A 20,333-nucleotide genomic window follows, 5' to 3' on the forward strand; every position below is an offset into this window, starting at 1 on the left:
CAATTCTGCCTTTTGCCTTTAATGTCATAAAAAGAGGGTTTAATGAAGAGACTAATATAAAGATATTATATTTTAATGTCCACAACTCGTAATGTTCCACAATGCAGATGTTCAATTTATAGGGTAGGAGATGCAGCTTTGAAAAAAATTGCATGGAATTTTAATTTCTTTTAATAAACTTTTAATACTTCTTTTTTTGTTGTTTTTTGGCCTCAAGCTGTGTTGTACAGATCACAGAATACCAAAGCAAGCAACTGTAAGGGGAGTTCTGAGGTTTTTATTGTCTGTGTTCATACTCAATGCATTTCTGCGAAGAAGAAAGTTTAACACCTCTGTTTTGATTTGGCTACTTTACTTATGCCCATCCCTACCCCGGAGCTGAGATTTTGCCAGCAGCAACTGGTCATTGATATGGCAGTGGTCGTTGATACGGGTCTTCAGTCTGTTTTATTTCTCTGTGGTCTTGGCAGTTGCAGAGACAGCTTGACTGCTGACAGTATTTTCAAAAACTACAGAATTGCCTTAAATTCTTAGTGGCTTTGTGTAAAGATGTCTCTGTACATGGAAGCTATTTCAGATTAAGTAGAAGTATATTTAAAAAGGCAATAATTATTTTAAAATAGCTTCATATCTGGACATATTTATTACAGAATAAATCTGCCTTATTTTTCTGCTTCAGCTTAACCCGTTTGCAAACTAGACAGGCTTATTTCTTCCAAATACATTTGAATGCAGGTAGAACCTGCAGCCTGGGAGTAGCCTCTCTCAGACTTTGGCCTGATAAAGCAGCATCGAAGGGCTGCAGGCTGGTTTCTTTGAACACAAAGGGAAATTAACAGCTAGTGCTTGGTCAGGGGAATTTCATTAGCACCACGGCTGTACAGTTCTCATGTCCCACAGTGAGATCATTGGCATTATGCCTCTGTAGCTGAGATCAGTATCTACCTACTTACCAGGAGCAGATGCAGAGAGGGAGCTGGGGTGTTTTAAACGAGGTGCAAGAAGCGCCAGAGGGAGCCTCCCCAGTGTTGCAGAGCCGGTGGGTCCCCACTGCCTCCTACCTGGGAGCTCCCAGCCTCCAGCCATGCTCCACTCAACCTCTTGCACCAAATAAACCAGTATCTGCTGGAAATCCGGGCTGAGCCCGGGTCTGCTTTGAAAGTTTGATGTTGGGCTTCATCATGGGAGAGGTGTTTTCACACTGAAAAGGTGGGTGTTTCACAAACTCTACCCAGAGTTGGAGTTCTAGTGAGAACAGGGCACCGGTAAACTGCCTTTCACTGTGGTTGTCACTGGCTTACACAGCCAGCCTGGATTAGATCCTGCCACTTTTATTGATGTAAGAACTAGCAGTGAGAATCATGAAGGTTCATTTTACATTAAGGTATCTGTCTTGCTGGAAACAGTGCACCTTTTCTGATGCTTAGAATTAATTTAAGAGTAGTAAAAATAAAAACTAAGAATTAACTGAGGGTTGGGTTTTTTTGGTTGGTTGGTTTTTGTCTCTCCCCCCAAAAAAAAGATGTTTTCCTTTTTGTGTTTCTCGCTGTGGCTGAAGCGAGCCGATATACTGAGATGTGACATGCAGTGTTGTGTCTATTCAAAATCATGCTATGTGGAAGCTGTGGACTGTAAATAAAATATGTTGTAAGTAAAATAGATACTGACCATTTTCCATGTGTCTGCAGCACTCATTTCTCCCTACCTGGGTGCTTGCTTAGGTCCTTGGAGCTAGCTGCTCAAACAGCTGTTTTAAAACTCTGTAATGCAAGATCTCAGTGAGTGCATTTCTGCAGTGGAGTCTGGCCATCTGTCATGCTCTTCGTTGCAGGTTGTTAATGTACATGATTTGAGTGGCCACTGGGACCAGAAATTATCCTTTTCTTTACAGCTCCCATGGACAGGATAGGACCGGGCATTTTCTTTCACTGTCGTCTGCTAAGCACTATTTCATTGCAGTGATACCTGTTATCGCTTCGCTTTTCTGACTTCCCCTTTTTCCTTCATGTTATTTTCCCTTCCCCAGTCCTGACTTCTTTTTCTCATTTTCTTGCATTCGTTTTCTTCTATGCAAATTAATTTTGCACTGAAATGTCGCTTCTTATTCAATAGGTAGGTAGAGTGGTGCAGAAATGGAAATGAGTGGCAGCACCTGTATGCAACATGTGAAATCCAAATGTCAGGTTGGCGATGTGATGAGAGGGGAGGAAACAAGAGGAGGAGAGAGTGCTCAGCCCAAAGGAAAGCAATTTCTCTTAAGGAATTCTTTTTGTTGGGGTATGTTTTTTTCAGCTGTATAGAAATAAACAAAAATTGAAATGACTTTGTTTCATTTTTTCTATGGTTTCTATGCCCAAGTGCCCAGGTGAAATGGGATGAAAGATAAATGGGGAGGGAGGACACTGGGGAGGAAGCAAATTGTGCAAGTGTTACCACGTCAGCAGAATTTTCAATGTAGTTTATGATTGGATTAATTAAATTTTAAAATAAAATTACTTAGTGGACTTTAGCTGATGTTTTTGCCTTCTAGATGACATTTTCTTTACAAGGACATATGTAGTTGCCACATGCAAAGTTCACACATATATCTGATGTGGCCAGAAACGGCCTTTCATGCTTTAACACCAAGGCAATGCCAGTGCTCCTTGTGTGGATTTAAAGCTGTTCCACCCCTCAGGAGAAGCCTCAGAATATCTCTTGCAGCATGGACTCAGCTGAATGAAGAGATATTTGTTTTGCAAGAGTTCATTTTTCAGAGTCTTGAACTTTTTGAGCTAACTAAACCTCAAAAAGCTGTTTGTTTCAGTTTATCTGCCATCTTGCAAAGAGTATTGCCCTCTTCCTGGTTGAGGCCTGTCTCCTCTCAGCACATCTTTGGTACAAGGCAGTGGGTTCGTATTTTCATATGGTCTAAAATGCTGAACAGTGGGCACATACTGCTTCCCCTTTACATGAATGCTGTGATAAACACATAAATGTATTGGCTTTCGCGAATCATAAGTGTGGTTATGTGGATATAACTGTAGGAGTTCACAATAACAGAAACAAAGCTCGCTAAAGACACAAGATTAGACAAGAAGTTAAAGAAAGACCGGAACTCTTGAGCAAAACGGAGTCACATAGCAAAAGAAATTGTAAAGGTAAAAGAAAGAAATGGGGGGGGTGGGGTGGTGGTATAAGAAAAGCTAGTGCCTGGAAAATACGGAGTTAATGTACTTTTTAGCTTAACTTAGGTTGTGGAAAGAGAACAATGTTTATGTTTTAAGTCTGTGGAATTTAGTGGCCCCACTAAACATGAGTTAATTGTTTCACACTAGTTTTCTAAAGTATCTTTAGCTTCAAAGAACAATGTTTGTGTTGTAGGTCTGTGTTGAGATAACAGGACTTAGTGACCCCACTAAACCTAAATGAGTTATTTTCACACCATCCTTCTACTTTTCAGTTAGTTTAGAGACAGAGCCTCCTAAACATCTGCTAGCTCGGGATACTCCTTTTCTGCCCATCCTGCAATAAATGTTGCAGGAAGGTCACACTGTTTTTCAAATCTTTGCTAGTTATCAGAAGAATTGTAGATATGACTGGTTTCAGCTGATTTGTGATTACTGGGGCGTCCAACTGTGCCAAAGGTGAAAAGTACACTGTGAGAAAGACTGCTTACTTCATCTTGAAGACCCCTACTCACAAGAGGAAGACTGCTTACTTCATCCTCAAGACCTCTGCCCGCAATCACCGGAGAGCAGTGCGCAGACGCCAAGAGGAGGAGACTTAAAGTATATAAACCTGTAACAAATACTAATCACTTGCACCTCTGGCTACGGTCATGAGCTTTTGCTTTATTGACTTCGTCCCTCAATAAAACCTTGTTATCTTGTTTAGAGGAGTGAGTTCATATTTAACAATGCAAATCATTCAGGCAGTGATTTTTCACTCCGTGGTTGAAAGGAATTGAGATTATATGTCCTTGCCAAATTTCAAGTGTATCTGGTCACGATGAAGCACAAGGGCTCTTCACGTAGAAATGACAACAACTTGTTTTACACTAAGAACATCCTCTTCAAAATCTTTTATTTCCTGTCTGCATTTTCAAAATCTGCAAAAACTTTTTTTTTCTTTCTTTTTTTTTTTTTTTCCTCCTTCACTGACAGAGGACAGACCAGGAAAACATAATCTAAAAATGCCAAGACTGATAAAGTAATAAGCAATTAAAAATACTACCCAGAGCGGACAATTTACCCAAGTAATTACTGTCAGGTCTAGCTTCAATTTCTAGGTTTAACTCTTGAAGAAAATTAGGACATTTTACTTTGAGTTTGTTACGAGAAATATTTTTGGTGGAAATTGCAGCACTGCTTATAACCAAACTGATGTTCTTTAACAAAGCTCTCAGTGATGTTTTATTTAGCTCGAATTATATATATTAGGACACCTACATGCGTGAATATTGCTGTAATAGGAATGTAATAGGAATAACTTTCAAATACTTGCAAACAATTCTCACTGCATGGATGGGAAGAATCCTGTTGTTACCTGAAGAAAACAGAAATTCATGTTGAATCGTGCTGGAAAGAACTATGTATTTCAAAAAGGTAAAATCTGGGTCCTTTTTGAAGTTGCTGTGAAGAAAGCAGCTTGTATCAGCACTAGTTCTGTGTTTTATAAAACAATATAAAATATGAGCTAGTGTTGTACAACAAAGCAATCCCCTAAAAACCTAGAAATCAAAATAGAAAGTCCTTTGATAGATGAAAGCTGACATCTTTTTAACATTTGTTATTTATAACATTGCCTATGGACAACGCACCACGGTAAAGTGAAATACTCGGCGCCGTTTTCCTTGTCCAAATACCTAGCAGCTTCTTCTAAAAAGCAAACAGAAATTCACCTTGGACACCTGAAAACAGTGCTTCACATGAAAGATTCACCCCCTCATCAGAAGATCATTTTTGATATTTGACCTAATTCATGCCTCCCCCGAGCAGTTATATTGAAATGCTTTTGCTCTCCTCTTACGGGGGTGCTGCCTCAGTCTTGGAGGGATGCATTGGGCAGCCTGCAGTCGGGATGGTGGCCATTCTGCCAGGACTGTCCCAGCCGCTTTATAGCTCACTTGGGGGTCCAAGGGCTGGTTGGGGATTCAGGACACATAAGCTATAGCCCCTAGCAGAGGGAGCTTGGGGAGTGTGCCCTGCCCACTGGCTGTGTGTTGCCCTGGGCCAGGGGGTGCTTGTTGGGACACTGGGGATGCTAGCTTTTGTGGGAGAGAGCTGAGGTGGTTGGGAAAAGCAGATGGGGTTTTTCATGCAAAAAATTGCCCCCTCCTTTCTCTGGGGACCAGGACTGAACTTGGTGATCCTAAAGGTCTTTTCCAACCCAGTTGATTCCATTATTCTATGATTTTCTACAGAGAGAGCGCTCAGTTACGCAGGTAAATTACAGCATTTGGCTCCTGCCCTTTAGATACATCATCTTTGACTGAGCTCTTTGCTGTTTCTCCTGTGTTACTGGTAGATGCCTCTCCTGCATCTTTCCTCATTCAAGAAGTTTTCAGGGTATCATGCTGCTGATTGAGGTTGTTTCCCTGTGCTCATGGAGTAAACCATCTCTGAGCTGACTTGTATCAGCAGTCACCTTGCTCTGTACCAAAATTAAGGTGAACATTTTAAAGGGCATGTTACTGCAGGATGATGAAATTCATGCAAATAGAAACAAGAAACTTTCTGATCTGAGTGTTTGTCTTTCGTGTTGTCTTTCCCAAACTCGAGTCTTTCCTGAACTGTTAATACTGGAACATCATAGTGCAGTAAATAATGGCGGATGCTCACTAGTTTTTATTTCTATGCAGAGTTTCTTTCTGACATTGTTTACTAGCCCGGCTTGAGTGGTCTGCTAAGTGTATGCCTCTTTAAAATACATCTTAGCTTCTTTATAGTGTTACTATTGTGAACTAACTTGTGTTATTTCTTTTTCTTCATACAGTTTTCCCTACGCAAAATGGAAAGGTTGCTATAGTGACTGGAGGTGCTAAAGGAATTGGTTACCAAACTGTGAAGCATTTGGCAAGGCTTGGCATGCACGTTATAATAGGTAAAGTAATTGGTTTATTAATATATTTTTTGTTTCAGAAAGTAACTTTTTTTCTCTTAGGAAGTATTTTCTTTCCAGCATAAGTAAAGATATGGCAGGGTAAGTGAGGGATTTGCTAGCATTTAGATCAAATAAAGATTTGATTTATGTTTTGTTTTGCAAGGTCTTGAAGAAAAGTAGATGGTTTTTGTTGTTTGCTTTTTTTTCCCTGCTGAACTTGGAAGAGATGGACTACATTACTTATATAAGAAGTAAGCAATAAGGTCATGAAAAAAATCTTTAAAATATGGGTATTTAAAAAATATTTATTATCTTGTTACTGAGGATGGACTACAGTGTTAGGGTCCATATGTTCATTAAGAGGAAAACTAATGAAAGCCTTGAATATTCCAGTCGTAGTGGGGGATGATTTGTGTTATAAGAGCAGAAGAAGCCCTGAGAATTTCTTCCATGTACAAATTGAACATTTACATCTCAGTTTGTCACTGTTGGTGGCCTTTGTAGGGAAGGCAAGGAAATAAATACCCTTGGCAGTTAATTTGTGTCAGTCTGAGGTGGGCTGGACAACTCAACCTTCTGGGGGTGCCTGTTTCTCTCCATTGATAATAATGAGTTTATAAGGTGACTATGTTAGACCGAGACATCTGAAGTTACATTAGGTGAGTTTCTGTAGAAGCTCCAAAAATGTCCTGAGTGCACAATTTCTTCTCTGTATTACAGACAGTATTCGTGAGACTTTTTCCCTGTTTTTTAAAGCTTTCTATACTATATATATATGCACTAAAATATCTAGTAAGTCTGCATGTAACATCTTGAATACTCACATTTAAAATGCTACCTTTTGCTGTCTTCATCTTTCTTTAACTAGATTTTTACCTAAAACATTGTAATGTTTGCACTGTAAGGTCACTGACGGTTGGTATTTCATAAAGCATTAGCAAGCTGGTGATGCTGTTTTATTTAGCTTTTATACAGAATTTATACAGAATGTGCTCTCTCTAAGGTTTTGTATACATGTCTTTAAAAAAAACCACTACACACCAAACAAGAAACAAGAGCACAGTGCACATGTATTTTTAGTCTAGTGCATCAGTAACTCTAATGGAGTTGCCCTGGAATTATACAGATGTAATGCAAAATGCCACTTGTTTTAATAGATGTGTCAAAACCAAGCATCTACAAAATGAAAGCAGATGCTGCTCTATGTAGCTAGATGCTAGATGTAGCTAACGTAGTTAGATGTAGCTAATGATGTCAGTATTAATATTTCACTAAAGAAGTGTCTTCTCATGTTTAAGGTGGACTGCAAAAATGTACTTGTTGGGAAAACAAAAAGGCCAATTTTCTTCTCTTTGCATATGGTCATGGGAGCATAGAACACTGCTGCTTTTTTTAACACTTCTTTTATACCAGTTAGGGTTTAGGGTATTTCATGTTACAAAATCAAATGTGAGATCTTTAGGAAAGGAAAAGTGACATTTAATTACAAAATCTCTGAATAAGCTGATATTTTTTTTTCTACTCACTATCACCCCTGCATAGATCACATTCACTCATACTCACACCTATACTCCCTTGTGTGCAGCATGGGAAAAGGTACAACAGCTACCGAGTTCTTATCCTGTCTCTGAGGTTCTTCCTGATTGGAAATGGCAGGCTAGTTTATGGACAGATTTTTTATAGTTTTTAGGAGTCATCAGCTCTTGGTGTATTTTTCCCTATCTGGAGTATGTAGGCTATGTCTGTAGCCTATTTTCTGGGTGGTTTAACAGGAAAAGTAATGGCATGGGTGATATTCCAGAACCTGGATGTTATCCTCTGGGTGGCAGAGCGCATAGTCATCTGCTGACAAGCCCTCCATTCTGTAGCCTGAAAACATGTCCTTTATTTTCAATAAGGGGCATTCTTTTAGCTCTTTGCTCTGCTTTTTCTTCTGGTGCTTACAGATACACACACTTCCATTCACTCTTCAATTGTACCAACCTTAATATTTGCATTACAGATCTCTACAGATGTCGATTGCTGAAACTAATTATGGGAAGCACTTGATGAGTAAGATTTTCAACTGATTCAATTTTTCCAGGCAAACTCTGACCTAAACACTGAGACCTGTGAGTCACAGCCATCTTCTTTGCCTGTGAAATTCTTCAGAGCAAAGAAGCCCTGTCAGTAGAATGGATAGTCTCAGGCTTTGTTCCAGTTGCAAGATTAAAAGAGTCTCAAAAGCACATTAAATGCAATGACCTTCCATCCTTGTTGCTAACTGTTGGCCTTAAGTGTCCAGAGTATGCTTAAAATACCTGCTGGCACATTGGCATGCATTAACACATTCAGCTTGAGGCCATGCAAACAAAGATTTAAGCCTCAAATAAGACAGGAAGTGTTCGCAAGCTTTCTACCCTAGAAGCGTTTTCACCCTGTGTTTGTATATAGACATGAACTTATGTGAAAGCGTGGATGTTAGGAGAATTTGGGCTTGCAAGGGAGACTAGCGTCGCTCATAGTCAGTCTTGGCCATTTGCTGAGTGTTTCTTTCTCACTAAAGGGACTTTAGCAATAAAGAATGATATCCCTGCATCAGGCAAATGAGTCAGACCTGAATGTCTGATGTGAAGATGATTCACCATCTATGATGTCAAAGTCCATTTGACATTTTAGAGGAGTAAATGTTTGAAGTAACTTACTTTTAAATCCAGTCTGCCAATGGAATGAGGAAAAGAGCCAAATAAAAAGCATGTTACCTTGTGGAACATGAATGGGCAGTGTATGAAAAGGCAGTGTGCTCACTTTTTTAGCAAGCAGTTGCACAGTGCTTTTACAGCTTCTTTGTTTCCAGTCCCAGCACTGGTGCGTAAGATACCATTCTTGCACCTCTGCGAGTTCTGCTTGCCCTGCCTTCAGCCTGTCGCTGGGAAAAAGGTTGGCATGAATGCTGAAATGATGAAAGTAATTTTCTAGGGGTTTGTTTGAGGTATTTCATTGAGACTTTTTGTCAGGCTGTGGTAACATTATGGGCAGTCAGAAAGACCTTTGCTTTAGGAAAATCTTATGATATACAGTTGGACCCCTGATAGAGAAAGCTACTGCCAGTGGTGAGTCTTTGGAGTCAAGCCACACGAGGAGCTCCTGCTCCCTCCTGTTCAATTTACTACTTGATAAATAATCTTGCAATTTTATTTTCAGAGAGAGAAGGTAAATGACACACAGGTTTTGGTGCCTACTGGCTAGTGACTGATATTGAAGATGGTGTTTTGTGTGGACTTATAAGTAAATATGACATTGAAAATCAAGAGATCCTTCTCATAAAACCCAGTAGGTTCAGCTCTGGTTCACAGTGCTGGCCACAGTTTTGTGAGTCTGAATTTAAACTGATTAGAAGTGTAAACTCTTCATATTCCTTCCATCCTTCATCACTGGGGTTTAATTTTAAGAGGATTCTGTGAGTGCATGTTAAAATTGTTGACTCTAAAAAACAAAGCTTCTGTTTGTTTTTTTCTTTTTTTTTCTTCTCAGTACATTAATAAAGAAGTCTGGAAAAAATGTCTGAGAATATCTAATATTGGAGCTTTGATAATACTGTCTGATAATGGTGAATGAAAAATGCCAGCTTGACAGTGTTACACATACGCTGCTTGTTATAAAACACCAGGTTCAGGACAGTGTAATCAATTTTTTTGTCTGAGTATATCAGCGTCACGATTTTCTAAGACAGGCTCACATTCTGAAGGAAGCAGTGCCATTATATGTATATATATGTATATACATATTCAAGTGACTTATTTGAGACATGCAGTTTTGGCATAACTAAATGTAGTTCCGTCACCAGAGTCAGCACTGCTGTGTGACCTCTGTAAGCCCTGCAGGAGACCAACAGTAGATATTTCTGTCATCTCTTTCATTCACATTAGTTTCCAATTTTCAAGCTGGACTCTCCGCACTATAAATCAGACAATTCTTATATTGTTTAATACTACAAAGTGAGTTTAGAAGGATAATTAAGCCCTATCAAGATGGTGCAATTGTTCATTGTCAAAGACAGTTTGATTTAATTTCAATTACTGACAATTTATCTGAGACACTTTAATAGTTTTTCTCACTGTACATAGATGTGTGAGATGCTTGAGTTATATTTTTTCTAGAAAAGTATTTATCTTCATAATTTAAGCTTTGTTAGGTCTGAATGAGTCATAGAGTTATTCAGGAGGTGTCAAAATGTTACCAGCCTTTTAAAACTGGGTGATGATTTCCTTTTGCTGGTACGAACATTAAGAAAATGCATGCAGGTTGTCTTATAATTGTCATTTGGGTCAGTTTTTAACGTATCAGTACACTGTAATCAGGGTTATGAGAACTCTGCTTACAGTGCTGTTTGTTATTTAGACACTATGCATGCACACACAGCCACACGCAGCATTCCAAATCTGTTAGAATTTTGTCACTCTAGTCCCTAATTTCTGCTCTAAGGAGCTTGGAAGAACTGGAAAAAATAAGAGAAGGACAGTGAGGAGGGTGAGATGGCCCTGTGCAAGGTGGGGCTGGTGGGGCTAATAAACAGAGGTTCTTCAACTTGGAAGCAGATGACTGAGGTGTGATGTTACGAATGGTATAAAGAAAGCGGATGAGAAGTGGTTATTCCCTGTCTTATTGTACACAAAATATAGAACATCAAACAAATTAAAACAAATACATTAAAAACAAACAAACAAAAGCAAAACCAACCCAAACCCAAATGAAAACAAACTACTGAAGTACAACATTTTCATGTAATTGTGTCATTAAGTCACAGAGCCTGTTGTCCCAGACCCCTTTGGCAGCCAAGCGCTTGAATGAATTGGAAGTTCAATTAGATGAAGCAGTGGAGGATAGGTTCATTGAGAGGCTAGGTATGACTTTTGATTCAGGAAATCTCTGCAACTTCTTGCTACTGGCAGGGGGGGTGTATTGGAAAATGCCACTCCTATGCTTAATGCTGTCACACCTTCCCTTTAAGCACCTGCTCCAGGTTATTGTTGGGAACAGGGCACTTGTATAGGTGTATCTTGGGTTTGATAAACAGGGTCATTCTCAACTTCTCGTTGGAACAAGTGGGTTGCCAAAACCTAGGGCAAGAATGATAATTTATTTTCTCTTTGCAAACTGACAAAAGATGTGTGGTATCTGTAGATATAAAGAAGCTCTGTATCACTTTCTCAGTTTTTTTTATACCAGGTCACATCCTTATACCTAGCTTTATTGCATAACTAATGGCTTGAAAGTTTTATAGATAAACCCCAAGATTTATATTTCTTTTGTTCTAAACAAGGGTTTTTTTCTTCTTTTTTATTGAAGACATTACAGATTTCTTTAGAAAATACTCGTTGTACTGAGTTCAAATTTCTCATCCTCAGAGCTTTCTGGGAGCGGTCATTCTTCTCTCAGACATATGCTATTTGTTGTGCCACACGCACTCGCAAAATCATAATCCTCATAACACCAACTGATGGGATTTTGGTTTTCTCTTGAGGCTTTGGGTGCCTTTGCAAGTCCTGTCTTCAGGCTGGCATACCGATGAAATCAGTTCCCCTTCAATTGTAATGAGGATTATGCTACGCTGAGGAGGTACCTTAATTCAGATTTCCAGTTGGAGTCTCCTTTATATTCTGTTGCATAAAGACACCTAACCATTACCCTCTGCAACTCCTTAATCAAATGGTATAAATTTATACAGGATTTATTATCATACCACCAAGCTTCTCCTGGTAATGCACCTATGCATTAGCATTTATAGGCATCAGTTCTAAGCTTGTGTTACTTTAAGTGATCAGGGAGAGTGGGGAATGCCATGGGGCAGGCTGTGAACCCTGGAAAGTGGTTCATCATTTCAGAGATTGCCTGATATGTAATTATAGCTAAATAAGTCAAGAGATGAGTGTTTGTCTCAGGTAGAGTTCCCCAGGTGAATGAGGGGGTTGCACTTGCCAGAGGCTGGGGAGAGGGAGGGACTGGGAGGCAATGTGCCTGCACGGCTGACCTGCCACCAGGCAGATCACCCCGTCCTCCCTTTCCTGGGTCACCTGTAGTGTGGTTTATTGCAGCTGAGGGGTGCTTCAGTGCTCAGTGTGGCTCTTGGGTTCCAGGCTGGAGGGGTTGTGTTTGTCTCTGGACGATTGCAACCTGACTGGTTTGCATCTTCTTGGTGTTCTTTACTGTGAGGGTGGTGAGACACTGGCAAAGGTTGCACAGAGAAGCTGTGGCTGCCCCATTCCTGGCAGTGTTCAAGGCCAGGCTGGAGGGGGCTTTGAGCAACCTGGTCTAGTGGAAGGTGTCCCTGCCCATGGTAGGGGGTTGGAACTGGATGAACTTTAAGGTCTTTTCAAATCCAAACGATTCTGTGATTCTATGGTCTCAAAAAGGTTTTATTTGTGTTTCGCTTTTATGTTATTTAGCTGAAAGTCAGGAAATTCTCCACCTGCTACCTTTGGTAAGCTAAGGCTTTTTGGATTTGTGGGTTTATTCTCTCCAGACAACCTGCAGCTTTGCAGGCTGTATCATTCTTCATAGACTGTTATAAATTTCTTTATAATGCCCTGCAGTATGTTCCCTTGAAACATCAAGATTGCAAATCCTTATTTTTGCAAAACAGCAATTGGAAAAGATCTTGATTTTTTTATCAGGAAATTTTGAGCATGAGTATCAATTACTCTTTTGGAGAGATTTTCACATTCAAAGAAACGAAAAATGCTGTATAAAGAATGCAACACAGATGTATCAGGACCCCTTAACTAGTGATAGTGTGAATGTTTCCCAGCTGTGCTGGATTTCTAGGAGCTGTGTTTTTGCCATCCTTATTCAGGGTGAGCAATCCTCTGTGATAATTCTGTTGAAATCCCTGAAATAACGTTCAGAGTTAGGATCTACTTAAGTGATTAAGACGGCAGAGCCTGACCTTTAGGGTAAGATCCAAAGCCTATTGCTGCTGCTAAGAATTTTTCTGTATACTTTTGTGGTGGCTTTAGATTGACATGCTTTGATGTGCGGTGTTTGTGTAGATGAATGTTGAAGAGGAGAGTCAATGTTTTTCACTAAAAGCTCTATTGAATCTATTTTCCATCTTTTTGTTTGTTTGTTTTCAACATGAGTTTCAGGATTTTACTAAGAATTAGGTTTTTTTCATGCCATTAAAATGACATTTTATGCAAGTGCATCCCTTCAGACTTGAATGTTATTAGTTTTATTTTCAGAATTGATTGTATTCAGTAATGTTATTGAATCAGTCTCACCTTACTTTTTCACTATTCTGTAGGGACTAAAAAGAAAAACATCAGAGAGGGCACTGAACAGCTTGCATAAACAGTTCTTGAGACAACTGTATCTATTTTGTGTACCCAATAGACACTTTAAAGTAGCAGGAAAAGCAAGATTATTATGGTTGTGGGTACTTTGATGATCTAAACTCTCAAGACATTGAATCCCTTTTTCTCAAAGGTTTTGTTCAGATTCCCTTACTGCATAAAACACATGGTCTGTCTTCCCATTCCTATTTATCCATCCAAACCACTTGAATCCAGAGTAGGCAAATCTTATGCTACAGATGCTATAGCATTTAAAATTGGTAAATTCTGGCGTTTTGAACCTACGAAAATTATGGTGAATCGTTGTCAAAAATCCAGTCCGAGGAGTCTCCTGTGCATCACGAAGTTTTTTAAAGAATCACTACAAATGTGCTATTGAGGATCTAAACCAGCTGATGGTGGTAAGAATTTAATCCTCGTATAGTAAACTGTCCCCTTCCTTAGTTTTGAGTTCTGTGCTCCAGTGTACTTGAAGGTTGTGCCATTTTGACCCATCTTCATCAAGAAGACACAAACTATTTTTCATTTTTCCCAACCTAAACCTGATTGTGTTAGTTTGGTGACTTAAAAGTATTTTTTTTTTAATTTTTAATAAAAAAGAGGGTTTTTTTTAATTTTGAATAAAAGGAGGTTGTTCTTTTTCATGCCTGCCACTCACTTTTCATAGAGGATCCCAGATGGATGTACCAGAAGAGAGGCAGTACAACAGTGCAATGTCCGTTTCTTCTCCCACCCATCCTCAGCAAGGGGATGCTGGTTTCCTTAAGCTAACTTAGAAGCATAGATTACTCTCACAGTCTTATGGTATCTTTCTAATATATGTGTCTTTGAACTTTATGTAAGGATTTTGGTCATATGTTCAGTGTTCAGTGTCATTTGTTCATTTATTCTTTCTTACAGGATTTTCTTTGAAAGAAGTATTTCAAAAGCCTCTATTACCATAGCAGCTTTCACTGAGGCTGTTTCAATTCTGAGATACTCCAGGTTTCAAAATCTACTTTTCAAACTCTCTTGAATCAGTCTGGAAACAGACAACTGAAGTGACTGTTCAGCAAAATAATTATTTTTTCCCAGTGGTCTAGAGTGAAAAATATGCTCTTTTGGAAAGCACTGAGCTTTAATGAATAACAATTTATAAACAGCAAAATAAAACAAATTAAAATTTGTTCTGAACACAAGCTCTTTTAAAAGAACAAATTAAGTGAGCATACTGAGAGTTAAATCAAGACACTGGAGGCTTTAATAAGCCCATTGTCTGCATCAAGAGCACTGAATGAAAGAGGAATCAAGTAAGACCTTCTGTCCTGGGTTCAGCAGTAGCAGTCATTTTTCCTCCTTCTTAGTAGCTGCTGCAGCACTGTGTTTTTGACTTTCAGCCTGGGAACAAAGCTGATAACACCGATGTTTAGACTGACCAAGGACTTTGTGAGTCTCATGCTCTGCCAGGGAGGAGGAGAAGGTGGGAGGAAGCAGGGACAGGACACCTGACCCAAACTAGCCAAAGAGGTATTCCATACCACAGCACGTCATGCCCAGGAGGTAGAACTGAGAGTTCCCAGAAGGGCGAGATCACTGCGGGGTGGGGGTGAGGTACCGGTCGGTGAGCGGTTGTATTCTCTTCCCTTGTTATTTCCTTTATCATTATTATTATTGGTGGTAGCAGTAGTGATTTGTGTTATACCTTAGTTATTAAACTGTTCTTATCTCAACCCATGGGAGTTGCATTCTTTTGATTCTCCTCCCCGTCCCTCCAGAAGCGGAGGGAAGAAAGGTGGGGGGGGCAGTAGACTGCGTGGTTCTGATTTACGGCCTGGGCTTAAACCACGACACCTTCATAGAATTGGCACTTAAGTGTTTTTGTTTCTACGCTAACTCTATCTGGTGTAATAGCACACTGAGCTTGAAATCTTACTCTAGTACATCACTTGAGGTGAAACAATGAGGAAAACTGATCTCTTGCCCACAAACCCCTGTGCACAAATTTCCCCAGAAATGGCAGTTTCACTGGAAGGTTTGTTTGTGGATGCTGCATCTATATGTAGAAATTAGCATCAAGCTGAATGTTTCTGTTCTGTACAAGCCTGGATGGATTTAAAGGGGAAAATAAACAACAGCAAGAGAAAATACTGCAAATGTCTCCTTGGTATTGGTTGGTTGGTTGCTTGGTTGGTTGGTTGGTTGGTTGGTTGGTTTGGGGAGTTTTGTGTGTTTGGTTGGGGTTTTTTTTCCTTTTCTTTCTTTCTTGGTCAGTCTGACCAACATAATTCCCTAGTTAATGGAATTCATAGAGAACAGTTATAGACAGTATGAGTCTAGGTTTTATGTGAGGATTATTTTCTGTCCAGTATCTGAAATGTTGAATGTCTTTATTTTGGCTACATTTATGCAAATATTGAGTGTTCTTGCATATCATGAAAACAAAGACGTGTTGCAAATCATCTTTTTTTTACTGCAGAAGCAGAGCAAAAACTCCATCCTCAAAAGAATATTAACCTATCTCCTCAAAGTGGTCAGGTTGTCCCAGAAATCTCCATTCACTGCTCTGAGCCTTTATCTAGTGCAACTAATGGATGGCATGATCCATCTCAAAGGGCTTATTCCCACTTTTTGAATATATTCTCTGTGAAATCGAATTAATCCAGTTTAATAGCCCTATAAGGCATGTTCTAACATCTTAAAGCAAATACAAGCAGATACCAACTACTATGAGCAGGAAGCTGAACTAGACCTCCTGAGGTCCCTTCCAAATTCAGCTTACTCTGTGATGTGATTCTTTCCTTCTCTTAGATAGAGCTGATTCACTGTTACTAAAAAAAAAAAAAGTGAGAAAAAATGTGGAAAACCTGAAATTGCAGCTGCATAGCTAACAAGTGAATGAGAGGACAGAACGCTTGTAAAGTGGCATAAGATAAAGCCTGTATAGAAACTGTCCTGGTTTCTGCTTGGATAGTTAATATTTTCTTAGTAGCTGATACGGTGTCATAAAATCATAGAATACCAGGTTGGAAGGGACCTTTATATGTTCCAGCCTTTATAGGCAAGCATCACCTAGACTAGATGTCCGAGCATGCTGTCGAGCCAAATCTTGAAAGTGTCCGGGGTTGGCTTCAGTCTGAGAACAATGCTGATAACACACTGATGTTTCAGTTGTTGCTAAGTATGCTTACCCCAATCAAGGACTTTTCAGTCTCTCATGCTCTGCCATTGAGGAGGGGTACAGGAAGTGGGGACAGGAAGCAGAGACAGGATACCTGACCAAAATTAGCCAAAGGGGTATTCCATACCACCGCATGTCATGCCCAGTATATAAACTGGGGGGAGTTGGCCAGCACAGACTGATCACTGCTCGGGTCAGGCTGAGCATTGGCCAGTGGATGGTGAGCAGTTGTACTGTGCATCACTTGTGTTTCTTGGGTTTTATTTATCTCTCTCTTTTTCCTCTTGTTATTATTGTAATATTTTATTTTTATTTACATTATTAAACCCTGTTTTTATCTCAACCTGAGGGTTTTAACTTTATCCAATTCTCTCCCCATCCCACAGTGGGTTGAGAGGAGTGAGTGAGCAGCTGCATGGTACTTAGTTACTGGCTGGGGTTAAACTATGACAGAAACCAAGGCAGGGTTTATATAATCAGGAAAAGAAAAAGGCACCTTCATGAAGTTCATAAGAGGTATCACTCTTTATATTGAATTTGGATAATAAACAATAGGTATTTTGATGTGTCATGCTATGGAAAATGTTTGTGGATGGATAAATAGAATGTGAAACTTCTTTTTAAAAAGTTAACTTGTACTACCAAGCACAGTATTTTGTTTGTGCTTCTGTTTTTTCCTTTGATATAAGTTATTATAAAAATGGCCAAACAAATGTCACCATTCACCTAAGCTGAATGTCACAAAAGCTGGTCCTATCTTATATAAATAAATGAGATAAGGAAGCAGAACTCGTGTGAACAGGAGTGCATTTGTACAGCCTTTGTCAAAACCTCTTCTACCTGACAGTGCCTTTTCACCTAAAACTTCATACTGGTTTTACTCTGTGGTTAGCACTTCATAGCAGCATGCTTATATTTGCTGTCCTTAGGTTGATTGCATCACTGATTTTCCATTTTCTGTATTCTAACAGCTGGAAACAGTGAGAGTGAGGGCCAAGAAGCAGTGAGGAAAATACAAGAAGAAACTTTGTCTGGAAAAGGTACCATACTTTATCCTTTTCTTTAAGGAACACTTTATTCCTCTCTTTCAGCTGGCACCTTTTCTTACATTATCCCGCTTTCTGTATTGTTAAAACATCTTTTACTTTGGGGAAGCTAATCCTTAAAGTAAACCTGACACAAAGGGTAAAATGAGTGGGATGTATTTAAAAAACGTTTTCAGTTTTGTTTGACTTCTTCACCGTGTGTCATTGCAAAAGGGCTGCCTGCAAGTTACAGGCTGCCTGCATGTGTGTATGGGCACAATGATTTAATAGCTGGGCAGAAAATCAGAATACTAGTCATTTCTGCTAAGGAGAGGATGAGAGTAGGTAAGAGTGGGTGTGCTCTTTTTCATTGCTGGTCTTGCCTCCATTGTGTATAATCCCATAAGAAAGTGTTTGGATTTTCTTTTTTGGAGGGAGGGTGGTAAAACGTTTCTAAAAGAACAACATTGCCCAATTGGGATATTTGACACATGTTGAGAGCTTATAATCCTTCACAAAATGAAACTGTTTTCTTAAAAATAGCTGGGTCTTTCATATCAAGCCAAAATTCCTATATTTTTGCAGTTCTTCCATTTGTTCTCTTAATCCCATGAGCAGTCATGTTGGGGAGGCATAAGGAGAGCGTAGCTTGATAACTATGAGAAAAGGCATATTGCGCATTATCTGATGTGTGATTATAATTTGCAGTTTATGGTGGAGGTTAGTGCATCTAATGTTTCCATCTCAGATTCACTGGGTGTAGTTCCTATTAGCGTATGATGATTCACTGATGCCACTTTGATGTATCATTTCTTGGCAAAATAATAAGGCAGTGCTGTTAGTCCATCCTGTTTAGGATCTTCATGGCTTCTTCTGAGATCTGATTCTGGTTTTGTGCCTCTAATAATTACTGTTATGATGATCAAAATATGTTAATTATTGTATTAAAACCCCCTTTCATTAAGATTTATCTTTTGACTTAAATGTGCACCCATCATAGCCTCAGGATACATGTATGCTAGTTAAAAGCATCATAAATTAAGGTATAGTCAGAAGGATCATGAAAGGAAAAAGGTAATTATTACATTGTTTAAGTCTTTTGCTGGAAGTTTCTGTACAGAGACCAAAACCATTTGGAGTTAATTATCTCACGTGACATGCATGAAGCTGAATAAAGCAGGGTCTGTCTTATTTTCTCATAGCCATGTGATCACAGGCTTTTCTAGCACCCTGGTCTTGGTTTTTCTGCTCTAACTCTCAGTTATAAACTTTGTCAAGATACAGCTGGCAGTTTGAGGAAGCTGAAAGTGTATCTGAAGTTGACTGAAGTTTATTATAATGACTGAGGCTTTAGTAGTCTCAGGTCCTGGTAGATTTGGCCCTAAAACAAATGGAAAGAGAGTTTCAAGAATTTCCTTAAAACAAATTTCAAGAATTGTTTCCTGATTGAGGGATGTTTGTACTTACAAATGCATTGTCCTGTACAAAGGACTCACTTGAGTCTGAGCAGCAGTCCTGTGTGAAGAAAACTGCTTACAGAAACTGTTCCTATCTGAAATACTGGACTCTTGAAGGAGAGCTACAATATAGTTGTCCTTCCTTTACTCTGGACAAACTATATGAGTGGGTGCCAACAGTTTGCTATACAGACCTCAGATCTCTAGTAACAAAGAAAATCTCCTTGTTTGTTAGCAGGTTAGACAGCAAAAGGGAGCAAGAGACCTCGTCCTCTTCTTGTTTCCTGGCTGAGCCATAGAATCATAGAATAGTTAGGGTTGGAAAGGACCTTAAGATCATCTAGTTCCAACCCCCATGCCGTGGGCAGGGACACCGCATACATTGCACAAACGTCCCTAGAAACAGCTCTGGGAAAAGGCCAGGCTTGTTGAATGCACAATGTAATGTAATTGCAGAGTTTTTAAGGCAATATGGTCCTTCTTTGTCTTGGCCACTGTCTGTCTGGGGTTCTGTCTGCTATCTAAGGATAAGTAGTTTTGCTTGACATAATGTACACTTCTGGGACATGTGAGTTTCAAAGCGGGTACATAAGTGATTCTTACGAAGCAGCTGATGAGCTGTTAACAGTTTCAGAGGAGAATAACGACTAATAATCAAAAGGCTATGCATACAGGTGATGCTTTTTTTTTTTGCAGCAGCAGCATAGCAAGACATGAAGAAATGGCTGACAACATTTTTGAATACAGGGTGGCAGGAAACTTCTTTTCCCGTGCTGGAGGCATTCAAACCAGCGTCAATGCCAAAAGATGGTAGGGTATTGGAGAGGAAAGCAGTTGCAGCCATCTCCCTACAAGGCAGTTATGCTAAAGGACACAAAAAAATCTAAGCAATGTGTCACATCACCTCCTCTTACCACCCATCCTCTCTCATAGTGCTATGCCACAAACCTCTTTGGTTCCTCTCCTTCCTGATTCCAGACTGTTTAGGTGTCCTTCTTGGTTTTGGGTGTCTGTGCTGAGTTACCTGTTGCTAAGTGTAAAGAGTGAAGAAGGACATGGGTTCATAAGAGTGGAAGAGAATAAATTGTAGGTAACTGGGGAAATGATGGATCCAGTTCACTCGAACATCAGAACTTCTTCCATGATAAAGCACTCAAAGCCCTCAGATATTCAGAGCAGACCAGAAGAAGTGCTGCATTGTCATTGAAATTATCAAATGGCCACTATTTCCAAAAGACCAAGGGCAACAGATTACTACGCTCTGAATCATAAAGCTGGG

The 20,333-nt window shown here is 39.5% G+C and overlaps 1 protein-coding gene across 1 annotated transcript in view; it reads left to right on the top strand.

Annotated features, from left to right (window-relative positions):
• Positions 1-20,333, top strand: part of DHRSX (dehydrogenase/reductase X-linked) — a gene marked incomplete at both ends in the record, with an annotated part of 164,880 nt that overhangs the window by 33,555 nt on the left and 110,992 nt on the right. Inside the window, 2 exon segments of the mRNA XM_080612073.1 lie at positions 5,977-6,084; positions 17,544-17,612. Coding sequence (XP_080468199.1) covers positions 5,977-6,084; positions 17,544-17,612 — 177 coding nt within the window.

This window comes from Psittacula echo, assembly GCF_963264785.1.
Source record: "Psittacula echo genome assembly, chromosome: 3".
In the NCBI taxonomy this organism is placed as follows: Eukaryota; Metazoa; Chordata; class Aves; order Psittaciformes; family Psittacidae; genus Psittacula; species Psittacula echo.